Source organism: Vanessa atalanta, chromosome 18 (genome assembly GCF_905147765.1).
Source record: "Vanessa atalanta chromosome 18, ilVanAtal1.2, whole genome shotgun sequence".
Classification (NCBI taxonomy): Eukaryota; Metazoa; Arthropoda; class Insecta; order Lepidoptera; family Nymphalidae; genus Vanessa; species Vanessa atalanta.
Window position 1 is genome coordinate 2,782,322 of NC_061888.1, and position 19,694 is coordinate 2,802,015.

A 19,694-nucleotide genomic window follows, 5' to 3' on the forward strand; every position below is an offset into this window, starting at 1 on the left:
TTTTTAATTTTAAAACTATTTTCCGGTTATTTATACATAAAGCAACACTGAAAACGGCGCGAAAGCCGATCGATATTTGAGAATTCAGAATTGTAATACATACATATACACATTGATGTGGTACCGACAAAAGGTCTTAAAAATGTGTAAGCTCTAAATATTATTAACATTTACATTTCATGGATCATTCTGAAATGGGAGCCTACGGAGAGAATTCAAATGTGCAAAACAGTGGGAACTATATTACCATAATTCCTGTGGACTATTCAAGGCGTGGATATCCTATTCAAGCAGAATATCAATATAAGTAAGCTCATCTTCATTCCATAAAAAGCTTTATATATATCAAACTAAAAAACATTAGTAAAGAAAGCAAGTATAATATGTATCATTTCTATAGTTAAATGTGGTATATAATTAATATCCGTTTACCTCATAATTTTAATCCTTAAAATTTTGAACTTCTTAGTCTATAAATACGAATCTGAAATAAAAGAAAAATCTTGTTTATTAGAATTATAAAATAGACTAAACTAATTATGTTATAAATAACCGCAAAAACTAGAAACTGTTTTCGAAAATTTGTCACCTTAGCTGTAAGACAGTATATTCTATATAGCTAGTCTCTTTATAAATATAGCGCTGGTTTCGGCTAATTATCAATTATTATTTCAGTGAATTCAGATCACGCGAGGAATATTACAGTGTACAAAGTCAAAAACTTCAAGCCGAAGTTAATGCTCACTTGTATTCGGTGTCGCAACGATTACCGCACTTATCGTACAGCCCTCTAGGACGCCACAATGAATGGGATAAGCATGACCCTCACAAACCACTACCGGACTCCAAGGAGAGCAATTCTTCGGACTCGCTTGAAAAAAGTGTTATGGGTAAGAATATTTTATTAACAAGACAACATTTTACTTTTCTATAACGTCATAAAAAACCGGCAAAGTGTGAGTCGGATTCGCGCATGAAGGGTTCCGTACTATTATCTATAAAAAACGGCAAAAATACCGCGTTTCACATCACCGTAGGACTTAACAATAAATGGAATATGATGAAACTTTATTAACTTTTCGATTTCGCAAAGAAACATTTTTATTGTTAAGATACTTTTATAGAGAATACATATATAATAAGTGTGGATGTATGAATAGGGGTGACGTGGCGACTTATATATTTTTCAGTTCCCTAGTATTTTACACTTACTGGAGAGTATCACATGCACGTACTTGTATCGTTCTAAATTTGAACGGTATTGCTTGAGCTCTAATAGGCATGTTTAATTTATTAAGATAAGATATATGTCTACTATGTTTGCATCAAAGTCTTTATGAACAAGACTGTAAGCGTTTACACTGAATTTTCAAGAATCTACGCCAGACTCCAGTATTGCCAGTGAAAAAAAATTATTGTTATTATTGTTTTTAATTACGATTTAATAAAATCTTTAAACCTTTCTCATAATATTTTTACTTAATTGACATAAAACTCATGAATTCGACATTGGAAAAGCAAAAGAACGGTGTGTGCAGGTTCAAACCTCAGCAGTTGCTCCAATCAGACAGGATCTAGCAGCATTGCGGCGGGATCGTTTAGCACTACGGAACCAATCACGAGTGGGGGTAGTTCCTCCAGTGCTATTTCACCTCCTTTGCCAGGTTAGAAGCCTCGTTTGAGTATTCGATAACTTTAGACCTTACTGAGAAGTTTTCTATATGTAGTTAAGCGTAGGCCCGTCTGGCTAGGTAGCTACCCAGATGGGCTTGCACATAGCCCTACCACCCAGTAAATATGTTGTTTAGCGGGTGTTTGGTTAAATACTAAATTCTTTCTATCATAATTGATTGAACCAATTGAAGACATTGCTTAACTAATCACCCCAAAAAATATTTATAGTTAGAGCCAATTATATCCAATAATTTCATTGTTTATGGTGTTAACAATATTCTTGGTATAAGCTAAAATAACAGGGCGCGGACTCTACTAACTAATTGCTTTATCACATCGAATCGAAATCTTTGTCCGTTAGTCGTTTCCCAATTCTATTAACACAACTATCCAGTTGCGGTTAGATCGACATCGAAGTTAGATCGGAATATAATTGGTAACGAATCATAACTGATATAAGTTAGTAGACTTGGCTCCCGGGTTGTAAGGAATTATTGCCGATCTTAGTCACAAGGAATATTGAGTTCAGTGAGAGTTTTTTACGTCTAGGATCATCTGGCAGCACAGCCTCATCTTCCAGCAGCACTTCGAACCCCGTGACTTGCATCTATCTGATGTCACGTACCGCTATCATGGTGGAGATGAGTTCTGAGGAGGTACCCGCATGCGTGACAGCTGCTAGGTTTCTAAATGCAGTGATGTGTACCGAGGAATTGGGGCTCAGTACTCCGAGTTCCAGGAGTTTAGCGACGAGTGTTTTTTCATTGTGGATGTGCAGCCCCTTACTCGGTACGTTGCTAACATAACACCTGAAGGGTTAAAGTTCTTTAGCTATTTTTAAGAGTATATCTCGAGGAGAAGATTTAAAGTTAATTCCGCTTCGCTGGTCAAATGCGAGTTGGTGGATGACACATGAAGCAGAATTTCATCCGATATGTGGAGGTTTTCTCACATTTCACTATCTTTGGTTCATATGTGTATAATCATTAAATAATAAATTAAAACGCATGACTATATTTGTAGGTACTTTTATTATTTTTTCTTGTGAGATGTCATAAAACACAATATATCGTACATGTTATTAAAACTATTTCTATTTAAGGTCAATTAAATTTAATATTTAATTTTAGAAATCCAATTAAAACCCCACCATTGCCCGTGGCGGATCTGGTCGAGCTGGCAGAAACTGCTTCAACGATATGGCCATGGGTCAGAATCCCGGCGATCGAAGGACCATCCCGTATTACGGCTTCAGAGGAACGTGTTCTTTCCGAGGCACTTAGAGGAGGGAATAAAGTAAGCATTATATAACTCGAGCTATGAGAACGGCATAGAACTTTGTAAAAATATATTGAATAGGAAAGTTCTCGAATGATGAAGCATTAGTAAATAATTTTATGCCATAATTAAATGACGAAAGGATTTTGTCATAACAATTAAGTTTTTTTATGTAATAGGTAGGTGGACTGGCAAAAGGGCGACCTGATGGTAAGTGGTCACCACCGCCCATAGACATTAGTGCTGTTAGAAATATTAACCATTGTTTACATCGCCCATGTGCTACTAACCTTGGGAGCTAAGATGTTATGTCCCTTGTATCTGTAGTTATATTAGCTCACTCAGCCTTCAAACAGGAACACAACAATACGAAGTATTCCCGCTTGGCGGTCGAAGAGGAAAGTATTAGAGTTATCAATCTAACCAATAAATATTCGACCCTCAAAATTTTCCAAGTAATGAATGAACAAATCGAACGATGTTAAGTTTATGGACCAGAAATAAAATTTGGCCTATACTGAGTATAATACTTATTGTTGCCGAAGACGTAGCCTCTTATAAAATATTACTTCCCAGAGATTCTCGTATCCAAGAGTTGCTATACGAGGAGGCTCGGCACAACGTGGTCACAGGCCGATACCCACTGGAGAGCTCACAGGCCGTCATGCTGGGGGGATTGCAGGCCAGGATACAGCTCGGCCCCTACGATCCTCATCGACACACTGCCAAGTATTTTAGGTACATTTTTGATAGGAATATTGAATATAACAGAAATATATAAACCAATATAATAATAAAAAAAATACATTTATAATTTTTATACGGTCACGTCAATCGTAACGACACCAAACGAAGGTAAGACTCCAGGAACTGAGCGGGGTGTTCGCCGGCAGGGAGCAGCAGGAGCTGTACCTGCCGCGGCACGCGCGCTCGGGGCGCTGGGCGCGCGCGCTGGCGGCGGGCCGCAAGGGCAGCCCCGAGGCGCGCCTGCTGGAGCACGCGCAGCGCCCGCCCGCCGCGCCGCCGCGCAAGCTGCGCCACAAGTACCTCGCGCACGTGCGCGCGCTGCCCACCTACGGGTACGGGCCGCCGGCCTCGACTCTCATTCATTGTTAATATAATGCTAAGTCAAGAAGTTAACTAGACTTTCGAGAATCAGTTATTGGCAGGAGCGGGGACGACATTAGCCCAAGGGGTCAGGACCGATCCTGCGAGTTTTGAACATCGCTAGGCGGCTCGTAAACGATTACGCTATTGTTGCTTTAATTATATTATGTCAGGGTCCCAAAGTCAAAGTCAAAGTCAAAAATCATTATTCAATATAAAAGTGTTTACACTTGCTTATTGATAATCAAAAATCTACCACCGGTTCGGAATTTAACACCTCGGATCTGAGAAGAACCGGCGAAAGAAACTCAGCGGGATATTTTTACTTTAATACTCCCTACGTTTCATTTCTGAAAGTAAAATCCTAAAAATATTCTATAATTTAAATTATTATTTACAGTGCGGCATTCTTCCAAGGACAGATCGAGCAGCCGGTCCGAAGTCTGACCAGCTTGCTGACCCACGAAGACATTCCAGTACTAGTCGCTATTAATTCCAACGGCGTTTACGTTATAGATGATACCGAAAGTGTAAGTATGAATTTTATTAGTATTTGGTCTACTCGACTAGATTCTTATTTGGTAATAAATTATTAGTAACAAAACAAGTTTGATGTACAAAATTTCGTGTCTCTGCTGTAGACCGTTGAAGAGTTCCTTTCTCTGGAGCTAATTTGCAGAATTAGGTCATGTTTACCGTAAAACATCTTTAAACAAATATCAAAATTTCACCTTCGTAGTATAAGAGGAAGTGGCTCTAAATTTTAATTCAGCTTGCAAGAATTCATCCAAAAAAAATATTTTTTTTTACTGATATAATAAATGTTAAAGTATCTCTGTCTGTCTGTTTGTTTGCCTCTTGCCATTTCAGGGCAATTTAAACAAGCTTGAACCCCAAGAATAGTCATAGTCTTTTTATGCTTAACCCTGACGACCAACACGTAAAGCACGAGCGAAGACACAGGCGACAACTATTATTATATATTTAGCCACTATGGCCACACACACACACACACACACACACACATATATATATATATATAATAGTTGCCACGTTACAGTACGTAACCTTTCAGACTGTGCTCCTTGGATTATTGTACGAGGAACTATCGTGGGATATTGGTCTACCGTCTGAGGACAACGAGGACTGCTTGCCGTGTCTCTTCTTGCAGTTCATGGTAGTTGAAAATGGACTACGTGTTTCGAAAATACTACAGGTAAATATTATTTTTCTTATTTGTTGTCTGTTTACAGCATCACACGACTGTCAAATAATACCAGTAGTGTTTGGTTGAGCTAATTTTATTGAGATTTCCAACCATCTCCTTAATAAGAGAGGATATTTTTTGCCCAGCAATGGGATAGAGCCGAAATGGCCCAGTGGTTAGAACGCGTGCATCTTAACTGATGATTGCGGATTCAGACCCAGGCAAGCACCATTGAATTTTCATGTGCTTAATTTGTGTTTATAATTAATCTCGTGCTCGGCGGTGAAGAAAAAAATCGTCAGGAAACCTGCGTGTGTCTAATTTCAACGAAATTCTGCCACGTGTGTATTCCACCAACCCGCATTGGAGTAGCGTGGTGAACCTTCTCCTCAAAGGGAAAGGAGGCCTTAGCCCAGCAGTGGGAAATTTACAGGCTGTTAATGTAATGTATGTAATGTAATGGGATATTTTTAGTTGATTCTTATAAGGTACTTTGTACCTTAAATTAATGTTCAACATCGCCTTGGCTAATGACTCCAATAGAGCTATGATCATTCTACATACAAGGAGAAAAGATCTTAGGCCAGCTATGGGATAGGGGTTTATGCAAGTCAACCTGGGTTGGTAACACCCACTCATCATATTATATTCTACCAAGCAGCAATAGTTAGTATTGTTGTGTTCCGGTTTGGAGGGTGAGTGAGCCAATGTAACTACAGGCACAAGGGACATAACATATTAGGCCCCAATGTTGGTAGTGCATTGGGGATGTAAGGAATGATTAATATTTCTTACGGGCAATGGTGATCACTTACCAGCTGATGGTCCATTTGTCAGTCTGCAGAACCGGCTAACTTTGATGACATACTTAAGTGAAGAAAAACATAAAATCTTAAATAATATGGTTCCAGCTTTAAGCGACAAAATTCGAAGCAAGTAAAATTGTATCTCAATTTTCTTGGTAATATCCTAATTGTACAAAATTGACACGACAATTAAGCATTTTAAAGTATGTTATTTACTTATTTCAACTTGAATTTAACCGTCTCTTACTGGTTAAGAGCTCGTTGTGTAAATATGTTGGCAAATAAATTAAGATTACGTCCTTAGGTTTTCTCAAAACAAGCGATAATGATGGACACCTTAATCGAACACTTCGCTGGTGAGTACAGGAAGAGGCTCGGGCAGGAGACGCCGAGTGATCACGCGAACTACGACTATCATTCGGGTAAGATATTGCCTTATCTCTACCTCTGGATCTTCTAAACTATTCAACGGGTTTTAATGCGGTTTCCGTCAATAAACAAAGTGATAAAAGTTTTATAGAAATAATACATACATGTTAAAGTAGAGAAAAGCCAAGACCTTCAAGATTTTTTTAATGTTTGTTCTTTGATCTAATTGTTATATATAGACACTTATTGTACATGTGTGTAGTCGGGATGGATAGTTAGTGTTCAGTAAGACACAAGTACTTATGGCTTTCGCAATATCATAGATTTAATATATGACGGAGAAGCTTGTTCCAGCTTGTTTTTAAAAAAAAAAGCGTCAGCATTCGATACCGGCGGCCGCGGGCCTTTTATAACAAAATAGGGGGGAACTGTTCACTCAGTATAACACCTATTTATGCACGCTAAAATATTTCCAACTTATTTAACATCTGAGAATTCTCTAAATATTATGAATTTAATAATCAAACAGTTTTCAATCATTAAAAAATCATTTCCAGACACGTGTTTTTCTTAAATACGTGGTTTTCCGCCGACATTATTATATATGATAAATATGTAGATTGTTTGTTTTTATTGGACTATCTCACACCAAAAGAGATTTCAATTGAAACAAAAACATTTTTTGCCATTAGCGTTCCATAATAAGTATTGGTGGATCTTTCTTTGCCTGCTTTTATGGGTTTCCTAATATTGCTTTTCAATTTTGCACGAGTCGGTAGAGGTTTACAATGTTATTCTTACACATGGGTTTGTATATCCATTCCCCTTTCGTCAATGAGAGATTCACCAATTCACTAGCGCAATGGAATAAGCTCCAAGCTCCAAGCTCTAGAAGTCCTTCGGCTATCAATGGACGCTCACCGGTTCGGTCGCGTGTCCGCAGACTCGGGCAGCATCTCGCTCCCCCCGCTGTCGCGGCCGGACTCCCCGCAGCGCCGCCTGGCCAACAAGCTGTCCCGCCTGTCGCTCGCCACGCACGACGGGCGCGGCCACCTGCTGGGCGGCGCCGGCGACTGGCGCGCCGACTCGCGCCACCGGCTGCCCGCCTGGGTGCTGCCCAAGCACTGACGCCGCCCCACGGGCCAGCCGGCCCAGCCGAGCCAGCCGGGCCCGCCGGGCCTTCGTATCCACCCGATTTATACTTAGTATGGACTGTGTTATTTTAGGCTCCGAGGCGAAACGTCTGATCTCGGTTGGCGACACATGCGCATCGGCTCGTCCGTTGATCCTCATCAGTTAGTCAGATAGCAAATAGTTATTTATTTAAGGAGCTTACATGAAATTGTAAATACCAATGATGTGTCACAAAATGTCGAAGGACCTTAACGTTCAGACCCCGACTGCAAAAGACCGATGATGCTCAAGTTTTGGACCATCAACGAGCCACCCCCGAGGGTCCTTAATAATTTATTTGTATCACTTCTTGCACCCTCATGTTGTACTTAATCGGACTGTTACGGTTCTTCCTTGTTTAGTTTCCAATATTTTTATGGAATTAATCTTCATGCAAAGAAAAACAATATTACATTTGAACAAAATCATACCATGAATCGGTTAAATTAAATATGTAAATGAGTGGTTTCTTTGTAGCGTAAGTTTCACCTAAGTTAAGAAAGATATGTGATGTTATAAATAACAGGTTCTTTAAAAAAGAAATAAAATATAAATAGAAAAATGTTGTTTTATTATCTTGATATAATTATTCTTGGTGATAATGTTCTATGAACTTATCGTTATCAATTACCACCTCATTTGCTAGAGCGTGCAAATCTGGGTAAGTACCAAGCAATCCTCAGATATTTTACCACCCAACGATACTTGGTATTGGTGTGTTGCAGTTTGAAGGGTGAGTCAGTGTAAATTCAGGTAGAAGCGACATATCTTAGATTCCAAGGTTGGTGGCGCATTGAGCAACTAAGGAATGTTTAATATTTCTTAAAGCGTCAATAGTATTATGTGCGGTGGTGACCATCGGGTGACCCATTTACAGTGCTTCTTCGCCAAACATCCGATTGCCTAGGACTCGTATTTGGTTTTTATCGGGTCTTCGGTCTCCGGCTAAGACAATTTCTACGTATTCCTTCCCTAATCCTTCTAAATTACCGTGCATTCGCGATCACAAAACATTTTTGGGTTGACACTTGTTAATTTGTAATTGAAATGGAACAGACTAAAAATTGTATCTTTAGTTTTTTTTTCTTTGTTTCTTCTGGTGGCTTTAATGGCTACAAGACTGGTTGGTCCAGCTATGAGTGTGACGCACCATCGGACACGGTGTGCCACACCCTGACGAAGTGTGCCTTATAGGGGACCAGAGGCATTATTTGTTGGCTATAGTTACATCTCCTGCTGCCGAGCGTTATTAACGCCATGTAACATGTACAAATGATCCTGTATTGCTCAAAAGAGATAGAGTAGATAGGTATCACTTGATTTTTATTGGGTCTCCAGTAGACTTACTGCTAGTGAGGTCTGAGGTGCACTTACCGCCAGCGAGTCCCACATACCCCCCACTTCATATGAGGGAAAAGCGTAATATATTCCAGTGGGACCAAAAAAATATAACATTGTTGGAATGTCGTCACGTCAGTCATCAACTCTGGCCGGGACTTTGTTTCCTAAAGCGGAGACGGTGTAAGTGTATGTGGATCGGTCTCATTTCTGCTTATGTAATGTTGGTACTCGAGTCATGGTGTCTTTGAGTACATTTATTTCTGATTGTATAATAGCTAGTATATCATCAAACAAATAAACCAATCTTTGAGTTTCAATATTCAATAATTATTTAAGTTCTGTACATAAATCTCGTAATATTTTTGTAATAAAAAGCAAAGATCTAACAACTACATAATTATTTTTTATTAATAGAATTTCAACATGAATAATAAACACAACAACATCGACTTTATAAAAATTTTACATAATATTTCCGAACCATAACTATGAATATAAAATAACATCCAAAAAACATTAAAGTCATTTCATACGATAATAATGTCTCAAGCGATTAAACTCCTTCAATAGTGGATGTTTATCCAAGTAGTCTTCCAGAGCTTTGAACCTTGGACTGGATAAGTCCCTGTGTCTCGTTAGACGAACCTCGAGGGTATGCACTTGGAAAGCTAGTTCAGCGCTGAAAATATAAATTGAAAACTGTTTTTAGTCATCGTAATAATATCACGAACAAGTTGTTTGTTTACGTGTACTAGACTACTACTAGAAGTATTATGGTTTATCGGTTTTAAACATCTACTGACAATTCCAATCGAAGAAGCAATAAGAAGCGAATTTCCCGCATTGAGATTTAGATGCTTACAAAAAAAATACAATAATGTAAGGAGTCAGTTACATTACAGTTATAAAAAAAGAATTATAAATATTTTACCTCAATGCAAAGTAGGCACTTTCCTTCTCAGGCGTGAGAATGAATTGGTTCGCCAAATACCACAATCTTTTATTCTTATATTCCGCGTTCAGCTGAAAAAAATAATTGTTAAAATGATTCTTTGATTTTTTTAAATTTATTAATTAAATAATGTTGTCTTTAAATATGGTCTAATGATAAAATTGTAGTTTTTTTATGATATGACCGACACTTTTTAAGAAAAAAACTCATTAAAAAGTATTAAAGAGAGAAGAACATAAGTAGTGTTGTGGCTTAATTTTTAGTTTATCAAGCTAATTTGAATAATATGTTATCTATTGTAAAAAAATAAATACTTTCTCAAGATATTGACACTTATGCAATAGAATTTAGATCAAAATCCTTTTTGTGGTTACGAGTTCAAATACTAATAAATATACATCGGGATTTTTTGTATTTTACAATATAAATGTCTTAAATTTAAGCAGTAAAATGAAATATTCTCAAATTCACTTTAAATATACGATATCTTGGATCCATCTCTCTCGGCTCGTCGATTCATTTAAATATACATTTCAAATGTTCACTCTGAATTATAAGTCAATTACAGCGAATAAAGATGATCATATTTTGGTTACTTTATCAAATCTCTCCTGTACGAGGTTCTGCCTGGCCAGCTGCTTCGCTCGGAAATCGTTGAGACATTGCTCGCGGACGAGGGTCGCCTCCTTGACGGTGAGCGCGCCCGCGCCGTGGCCCGACCCGAACATGCGCGCGAGGTAGGGCGCGAGCGGATCTATTTCAGCATCCTTTTCCCGTTCGGTTACTTCAGCCTTTTGAGCTTCCTATCACAAAAAAATAATTTACAACAATGACTGTCTTAATTTCATATGTTATTTGTGAACAGGATTTTAACCCAGGCAGACAGCGGCTACTGATTCTCGATTCTGAATCCAGCATCAGAAGCCACTGTCTGCTGCTATATCAATCGCTAATTGTTATTATTAACTGTAAATTGAGTTTAGTTTATAATAGAACGTAATATATATAATAAAACGTAGCACATAGATTTTCTATATAAATTTTTATAATATTTTATTATTATCTGAAAAATAAAAAGCGTTCGAGTTCAAGCAGTGTACTGGACATCTCCTCTCTCTTCTAAAAATATTTCGAGACCTTTTGAGGTGAGTCACCGAAGGCCCAAGATTTACCCATCATCGGCGCGCCCTAAACGCGCGGCGGTCAGGTTTTAAACTGGCCTGGACTTCTATATAAAATATTAATGTGCCCAATCTTTCCGGCATTATCGATAACATACAATTTTATATATTTTTATTTTCGCTGACAAATTTCCGGCTCACTGAGATATGTTTTTGAAGTTTATTGCAGAATTTTGACATTATAAAACATATTTTATGTTAAATAAAGATTAAGAATCTCCTACCTCCATCACCAAAACTTACCTGTTCCTGCCAACCCTTTTTAGCAGCATCATTCCTCTCGGTATCAAAAAGACCGACGAAGAGTACCGGTTCAGTAAGTTCACATTCTCGTTGCTTGAGGTATCCTGTGATATCGGACTCGCGATCCCGTATGTGTTTCCGTGAGTGGTGTTCGCTTTCCATGTTGTCACAGAGAGCGTAGTATACGTCCAGGGGACGAGGTGGTTTCGTACATGGATCGGCCTGAATATTTGGTACCGTAATTTAATAAAGTATTAAAATAACCGTCCGTAAACGTCAAGGTCCTGCCTTGCAAGAGCCTCCATTCTGCTTAAAGAGAAGAAATGGAGTTATTAAATACACGCTGTTAAAGTGCGGCGTGGTGGATATACGCGTGGCACGCTCTCATCGTACGTATGAATTTCCACATTATTTTTCTTCACCACCGAACAAGAGATCAATTATGAGACTATTTTAGGCATTTTTATGATAAATAACTACGTAAACTTAATGTGAGGTGCTTGTCCTGTGGTAAAATCTACGTGTTTACTGAGTCGTATTCAATACATACATCAATTACATTACGCGCAATATAAGTATGAACCAATAAAGATATATCACTTTTAAGAAGTTTTTTTATAAATAGCATGAAGTTAAATATAGTAAAATTAATTCGCAAACCATTTCTTAACTTAGACATGTTTTGTAAATTAATGTTATTATCTAAATTGTATATACATATATAGCAACAAAGGCTTGTTTCTATTCTTCGGGAATATAAATAAAATTTAGAAAGGAAACCTTGCAAAAAAATTGATATGGTAAAGTGACTTTAGATTTATTCATTGAAAGAATAGTCATTGTTGCCTTCAATTGCATGTGTACAATGTAATAACAGTTGCATTACTCATCTATTTCAAAATATCTGAAAACATTGTACGAAAATCTTCAATATATTCCTATAAAAGATACGATGCGACCTAATTACAGACGAAAAAAGCCGCGAGGTCATTAACAAACCATTCGTGTTCGTGCTCTAATTACGCGAAAAACCGCGGCATTTGCATATTAAATTAAATCTGCGGTTAGTGTAGAGCGCGAAAAGCTAAGGACGATTTCCATAGTCAATCAAATCGGAAATGTCCAGACCCGTGATTCTTCACTACTTATAATCTTTCCACTAAACTTACTTGATTTAAAATGTCTTACTATTTTAATGTAGTTCATTTAATTTTACCACTTGGTGGCTTTGTGCAAGCCCACTGGGTAGGTACCGCTCACTCATTTTATATTCTACCGATAAACAACACTACATTGTATTGGTATGTTCCACCTTGAATGGTGAGTGAGCCAGAAGAATTACGGGCACAAGAGTCATAACCTCTTAGTGCTCAAGGTTAGATGTAAATTCTCAATACAAGGAATGGTTAATACTTCTCACAGCCACAATATCTATTAAAGGTCGTGATCAGTCACCATCAGGTGGAGCGATTGGCAGTCCACCTACCTACTATAAATAAAAACAAAAAAAAGGATATTGATTAAATATGACTTAAATCAATGGTAATGACCGTTGCGATGTTGTAGTAATTGTTAACAAACTCACAATGTATCCTGACGTCTTATCCGGGTAGAACAAAATTTTTCCTCCAGTTTCAGCCAAGTTCGGCTTGATAAAAAAGCGCGTATTGTTAGTGACGAAATTATAGTCATAATGATATAGAATTTCTATTGTATTCTCTTGAGTGTGAAATATTTTCTTCCAAATGTCATCCTTCGATGGAATGTCCGGATTTCGACTGTACGTTTCAATTATATCTTTGACTTGTCTTTTAGGATCAAATTTATTCCCTTCTGTGTATGTTATGAATCGAGTCTCGAGCCTTAAATTAAAACAAGACAATTTACAGGCAAATGAAAAATCAATAAAGATCAATTTTTCATTTTCTTTTCTGATTAGTTAAATTAAACTGAATGGAATTAACAATTTAATATTTTATTTGATTGGCTTATTTAAGTTATTTTTTTGAGTAACTAGTTCTTATGAATTAGCAGCGTTCTTTTCTGGTCTCCCTTGAGATAGGCAGCCGTAGCCGAAATCGGTCTGGTAGACATCATCAATAAAATAGTCGGAGTTATTTTACTTTACTTGGTGGTAGCCCTACCCTACCCTTTGGAACCCGTCTGGGTAGGTACCACCCACTCATCATATTCTGCCGCCAAGTAGCAATACTTGGTATTGGTGTGTTCTAGTTTGAAAGGTGAGTGAGCCAATGTAACTACAGGCACAAGGGACATGACATCTTAGTTCCCAAATAATCATGCCACATTATAATCTTTATATCGGAAGGGAAGAGAGTTCTAATCAAATAATATCTATCATGTAATTGAAATTCAACTAAAGTTTTGACGATAGTTCCCAGTATTTCACCTGTCTTCCCTATCAGTGTAGTATTCGTCAAAGGTGAGAGCAGTGCAGACGAGCTTAGTGAGATGATCGAGACGGGCGTAGTAGTTGAACTCCAGTGTACGCTCGCCTTCCACTGACGTAGTTGGTGCGTCCATTGAGTATATATGCTCTGCGAAAAATGGAAACAGTGATAGGTTTTTTAGGTAGATATCATAATGTGCAGCGCAGGATGGGCTGCCTAGTCTACTGGTCAGATATAAAGCCGCCTAACCCTCAGTCCTCAGTAGCTAACTCCGGGTAGGGCTAATGCAGAATTACAGCAGCATTAATGTTATTACCAGTTTCTGCAATCCTGAGTCTTGGGAAACACCTTAATCTTCTGCACGCGAAAATCTTGCCCCTGCTTAAGGTCTCTGGTCGTTTTAGATTTTCTATCACTAGGCTTTTTCGTAGAAAAAAGATAGATTTCTTAACGTCATTAAACTTTCTACATAAGAAAATAAGCTCTTTTTTAGTGTTAATTCAAACAATCAGCAAAATGTTTGTATTATATACTGGTAACACTTTTAAATCTTAATTTTTGAAGAAAATTTCATTTAAACGCTATCACTAGTAATATTATCTACTATTATCTCATATTTAATCTACATTATTAATACACACTTAAAAGATGATCTTTTCTTCCAATTCCAAATATTTCTCGAACTTCCCGCTTTAGATGATCAATTTTGACTGTAAGCATCTTGTCCACCCTATTTTTGTACCATTCATATCTGCGAAAAAAATGTATGAATTTTGCATTTACAATTATAAGAATATCCTCGCAGGGTTATAGTAGTCGCAATAAAGATTTCATTTAAATTTAAATCTATGACTACAATAGCACGAATCAAAGATCAAAATGTTTTATTCGTGTAAGATCATAAACACTTTTTATCAGCGGACATGACAATAGTTACTTCCGATTCAGAATTAAGAAACTGAAACTGACAAGAAATGACAAGTTAAGGTCCGTTTCTATGCAATAACGATATTCTTAACGCTAATTTCCCACGTTCGGGCTGCTGACGAGAATTTCGACTCAGGGTTGATCCCAAGACCTCAGGAGCTGTAGCTTTAGAAACCACTAGACCAACGAGGCTGATCTATAAGTAGCTCAGGTTAGAACAGTAAAAATAAAGGACTTGTCTATTTAAATAATTTGCTTACGTCAGAAGCGGAATGGATAGAGCGTAGTCTTCGTAAATTATTATTCTTTTGATGACTCCATCTCTCTCGGAGTATGGTGAGAATTTTTCAGACAAAACCTTCTTATAACGGATAACTTTGTGGCTGCCGGGATATCTTTGTTCGTATTCTGTAATAATAGAAATTCAAATATATATGTGTTTCAATCTGAGCATGATTCCATTTTATCTAGACTAGTAGACTAGAGCCATCCGTCCATTAGATTTCAGCGTGACGAATTCTTCTTATCCCAAAAATGTGTATGACAATAATATTTACTCCTCTTCATTTGAAATATAGCAGAAGACTTAAATGTGGCGGTAGGTGAAATCTTATAAACGAAGTGTGAAGTAAAAAGCTCTCCTCAAAATTGGAATTACTCAATTCTGTCTTTTCCAAATATCAAGTCTCTATGAATTTCTATTCTTTTATAAAGAATAGTAGCAATGCCTCAAATTATTTAAGGAATTACTGATATTTCTATTTTCCCCTCCTTTTAACCTTATCACTTGTGTTAGGAGTGGGGACGACAATAGCTCAAGGGGTCACGATCGCTCTTGCAACTTTTTACATTGCTAGGTGGCCCGTAAACCATTGCGCATAAAGATATATAACTTGATATAGATGATACTTATAAACTATTTTTGTATGAAGATGCCATATTTAAATCAATATACCATACCGTCAGCCGTTATATCGAGTTTTTCAATCCAGCTAGTAGGTACGTCTAGATGTTTCTCCGTGTCGAAGGCCGTTTTTTTATCAGCACAGTCGATCCCAACTAACTGTCGCCGGTGAAACGGTTCACCAGCAAGCAGGTGCTCCCAACATGTAAGGTCATTTAGATCGTAATTTAGCGAACCGAGTCCTTCTGCACAACTTTGGAGATTAACCTAAAAAGAACATTGTAATTTCTTTTGATTTTTTTATTTATTCTTTATCATAACGGTCCATCGGTCTACGGAATGAGTAGTATGAAATGGAGGAATGTTTTTCTTCTTTTAGAACTTTTTCATTCCACTACCCTTAGTGATACACGTTGGAATGTAATCAAACCAAAATTGCATATTCCTTAAAAAATAAAAATAAAATTAGATAAAAAAAATTACTTACATAATAATTCTCATTGTTATAAATACTGTCGAGTTGTTGGTATTGGGGCGCACTTATAGGATACCCATTGCCTTCACTGGGTTCAATAAAGAAAGGCTCTTCGACTCCCTTGAATCCTGGTAGCACGAGTACCCAGGCATGAGTGCGCCATCCATCTATCTCGTCTGGTGGAGGCTTTTCTAATTCCTAGATTATGTCATTTATTTTAAAATTTCCGATCTAGATTGTTCTTTAATCCTAGTTTAATTTTATCTACAAGTATTGGCAAATTACAGAATTGCGATATCCAGCGGCAAATAGGACCACTTACTATCATAGGATAGATTTATACGGCGTTTTTGGATAATTGACAAGATGTAGATATTCAGGTGTTTTTTGCACCTGAAAAGGCACTTGATTTGCGCACACAATTTTAAAGCGGCTAATCTTCCTTGAATAGCCGTTGTAGCCGAAATCAGGTAGGAAGACATCATCATATAAATGCACAAAAACGAAACATACACCGTATATACATATATATACGTACATATATGTATGGCCAGCAAGGGCTGATCGAGTTAATAGAGTACATGGATCTTTATCAAAGGTCACGGTAATCCACCAATTACCAATGTCACGGTAATCCACGAATTACTAATTTTAGGATTGAAATGTGCTTAATCTGTGTTTATAATTCATCTCGCGCTCAATTGTGAAGGAAAACGTCTTATGAAAGCAAACTTTTCCGTAACGGAAAAAGACAGGACAAGTAAATACTGTTTTTTTTTTATTGGAATATTTTTCGCCTTATCGTTCGACTTATTAAAATGATTATGGAATATTAACTAAAAGCTTTATAAATGGCGAGCGAGCCGCGTCGTTTCACTTGCACGACGTTCCTATTTCTTCTAACTTCATACAGAAACATAAATCAAATCTACTCGACTGTACTATAGTTACACTTTACCGCAATTTTCTTCAACCTCTCACTCTCTATTTTATTCAATTCCGCCTGCTGCTTCTCGGCTTCCTTTCGATCCATGTCCTTGCAATACTTCGATGTCAGATCCGGCAACGGAACGAGACGGTAACGAGGTTCCTCCTCTGACGGTGGAGATTCGTCGATGACCTTTTATTAAATGAAGTGGAATCAGACGGTTCCATTGGATAAGGATTAATGCTGTATTGTTTACAAAAGCTTTGTAAATAAGCCATTATTTCTTGTAAAAAGTAAGGGACAAAAAATAGTTATTGAAGATTATCCCTAAGTAGTTTTAAAGATCTAAGTATACATAGGGACAGACAGCGGGTAGCGACTTTGTTTTATACTATGTAGTGATTGTAAACAAATACAAAACAACCGTTGAATTTCTGTCGCCGGTTATTCTCAGTATTTTCTTTTCAGAACCGATGTAGTAAGTGTGTAATGTAAATAAGTAAGTAACCGTAATGCTTCCTTGAATAAACGAATTTGAATTTAATGATTTTATAATAGTATTTAATTGTCACATGGTTCTACTTGGTGAGACCAAGTTCAAACCAAGTATATGTTCTATTAAGAACATTCTATCCTATGAATAGCGGCACCAATGTCTTTACGTTTGAAATCATACATTACCTCGGATTCATCAGGTATTTCCGGGCAAACGGTTCTATAACGTATCGCCATGCAGACGTCTCGTTTAGCACAACCGACCACGACGTAAGCATCGTAACCGGCTCCGATCAACCAGGAGACCAGAACGTGGGCGAGCTCGAAAGGATTTCCGCTGCGCCTCACGATAGCTGTGTACGCTGATATTATGCGTTCCGGCTGATGAAAGATAAAATATTAAGGTTCATATTAATTCTCAGATTATGAAACGTAAAGCAGATTGAGCGCTTGGAACCCTAAAGTGTAGCAACAAACGCGAATCCAAAACAAAAGCGAATGGAAATTCCCAGAAGTACGAAACGATGTGACTTTTTGTTACTACGTCAAAAATATCGTCGCTTTAATTATCAAATGTATTGACTTACTTTTGTTGCTTCATTTTAATGTTGCTTGCGTCTCATGGATCGTAACTTTATCTATACTAATATTATAAATGCGAAAGTAACTCTGTCTGTTCCGCGTTTACGGCTAAACAACTGAATCGAATTAGTTGAAATATAGTATGAAGCAAGTTTGAACCCCAAGGACCATGATGACCCCAAAAAAGCGAACGAATCCATTTGCGTAAACTAGTTTTATATAATCTTAGTTTTTCCCAAAAAGTGGGCTATTTATAATAGTCTGTAGACTTTATCAGTGGATGGTCTGGTAGATCTGTCAACAGTATAGATAAAAAATACTTTATGCTTAATATATTACATACATTAGCAGCCTGTAAATTTTCCCCCTGCTGGGCTAAAGGCCTCCTCTCCCTTTGAGGAGAAGGTTTGGACCATATTCCACCACGCTGCTCCAATGCGGGTTGGCGGAATAAACATGTGGCAGAATTTCGTTGAAATTAGACACATGCAGGCTTCCTCACTATGTTTTCCTTCACCGCCGAGCACGAGATGAATTATAAACACAAATTAAGCACATGAAAATTCAGTGGTACCTGCCTGGGTTTATGCTTAATGAGTGGATATATTTACTACTCAAGATACTTGCTCTGTTGCTTAATACAGATACATTTGTAACTTCCGCAAAAAGCTTCTAGTGACATTTACATATAAACATGTGATTATTTAAAATATGCTGTGTCTTCTTCGAAATGTTAAATCATTGATGACTGAAAAGGGTCAGAGCTTAATTAAACACCAGTTAAGTAATGTTTAGAAGTGAAGTCAAAGTCTCCACTAATAAAAAACCATAGTCAGGTAGCTCCGTAGAATATCTCACAAACCTTCCTCTTAGAAGAAGAAGACACTTTTACCCAAAACTGGGATGATAACATGTTACTAAATAATATCTGTATGTACGGAAAGCAAATGTAGTCTTGACCGATTTCGGCGGCATCATGGAGGAGGTCAGTCAACTATGCAGGACATATTATAATGCACAATTGTGTGTGCCAACACAGGTTCACTCTCTATTCGCTCACTCTGAGAACGTCCTATGGGACACGAAATCCGACACAAACGGAAAGGTTTCAGGCGCCGAAACAATGGTTTTACGTGATTTCCGGAGCACGGGAGGTTAAACATTTCCAACTTACAGACTCCGGATTATTACTGTTTTTTTTTAACAGAAAAAACGGGGTGTGTCCTAATATCTAGCCACTAGACCAACGAATATAAAACAGAAACAACAATAACATCGTAGAAAATAATTAACGGGAGTTCTATTTATTTTAATCTAATATATTATATGTTAAATTTTATACAATATGTTTTTAAGAGAATTGTTTTTTTTTTTAGATTTGATTATTTCATACATCTTTTTTTTTAAATATCATATATAGTAATGCATCAATATTTTTTAAATTAAACAGCAAATACTAAGAAAATTTAAAAACTCAACATTCAGCCTTTAATACCGCTAGTCTCTAATAGATGGCGCAACCAGTACCGTAAATAGTTTTAAAGTTCTAATTTCATAGACGAAAACCATATGACTTAGGAGTTACTTTAGTTTTAAAAAAAATACAATCATTAGTTTTAATTGCATATTTAAAAAAGAATC

General features: G+C 37.2%; 2 protein-coding genes across 2 annotated transcripts in view; one reads left to right on the forward strand and one right to left on the reverse strand.

Annotated features, from left to right (window-relative positions):
• Positions 1-104: 104 nt before the first annotated feature.
• Positions 105-7,998, forward strand: LOC125070911 (putative FERM domain-containing protein FRMD8P1). The gene is made up of 11 exons (XM_047680926.1): positions 105-307; positions 676-890; positions 1,539-1,664; positions 2,224-2,463; positions 2,805-2,970; positions 3,529-3,690; positions 3,846-4,031; positions 4,460-4,589; positions 5,135-5,275; positions 6,377-6,494; positions 7,385-7,998. The coding sequence occupies exons 1-11, from the start codon at positions 180-182 to the stop codon at positions 7,567-7,569; spliced, it is 1,797 nt and encodes a 598-aa protein (XP_047536882.1). The 5' UTR covers positions 105-179; the 3' UTR covers positions 7,570-7,998.
• Positions 7,999-9,458: 1,460 nt separating this feature from the next.
• LOC125071109 (dynein regulatory complex subunit 7) overlaps positions 9,459-19,694 on the reverse strand; it is a 150,633-nt gene continuing 140,397 nt past the window's right edge. Inside the window, exons 3-14 of the mRNA XM_047681199.1 lie at positions 17,658-17,852; positions 17,007-17,168; positions 16,061-16,246; positions 15,630-15,840; positions 14,930-15,077; positions 14,384-14,493; positions 13,742-13,889; positions 12,917-13,193; positions 11,332-11,553; positions 10,504-10,710; positions 9,887-9,978; positions 9,459-9,634 (exon numbers count right to left, since the gene is read on the reverse strand). Of these exons, the coding sequence (XP_047537155.1) occupies positions 9,478-9,634; positions 9,887-9,978; positions 10,504-10,710; positions 11,332-11,553; positions 12,917-13,193; positions 13,742-13,889; positions 14,384-14,493; positions 14,930-15,077; positions 15,630-15,840; positions 16,061-16,246; positions 17,007-17,168; positions 17,658-17,852 (2,115 nt within the window). The 3' untranslated portion in view covers positions 9,459-9,477. The remainder of the gene's footprint in view (positions 9,635-9,886; positions 9,979-10,503; positions 10,711-11,331; positions 11,554-12,916; positions 13,194-13,741; positions 13,890-14,383; positions 14,494-14,929; positions 15,078-15,629; positions 15,841-16,060; positions 16,247-17,006; positions 17,169-17,657; positions 17,853-19,694) is intronic.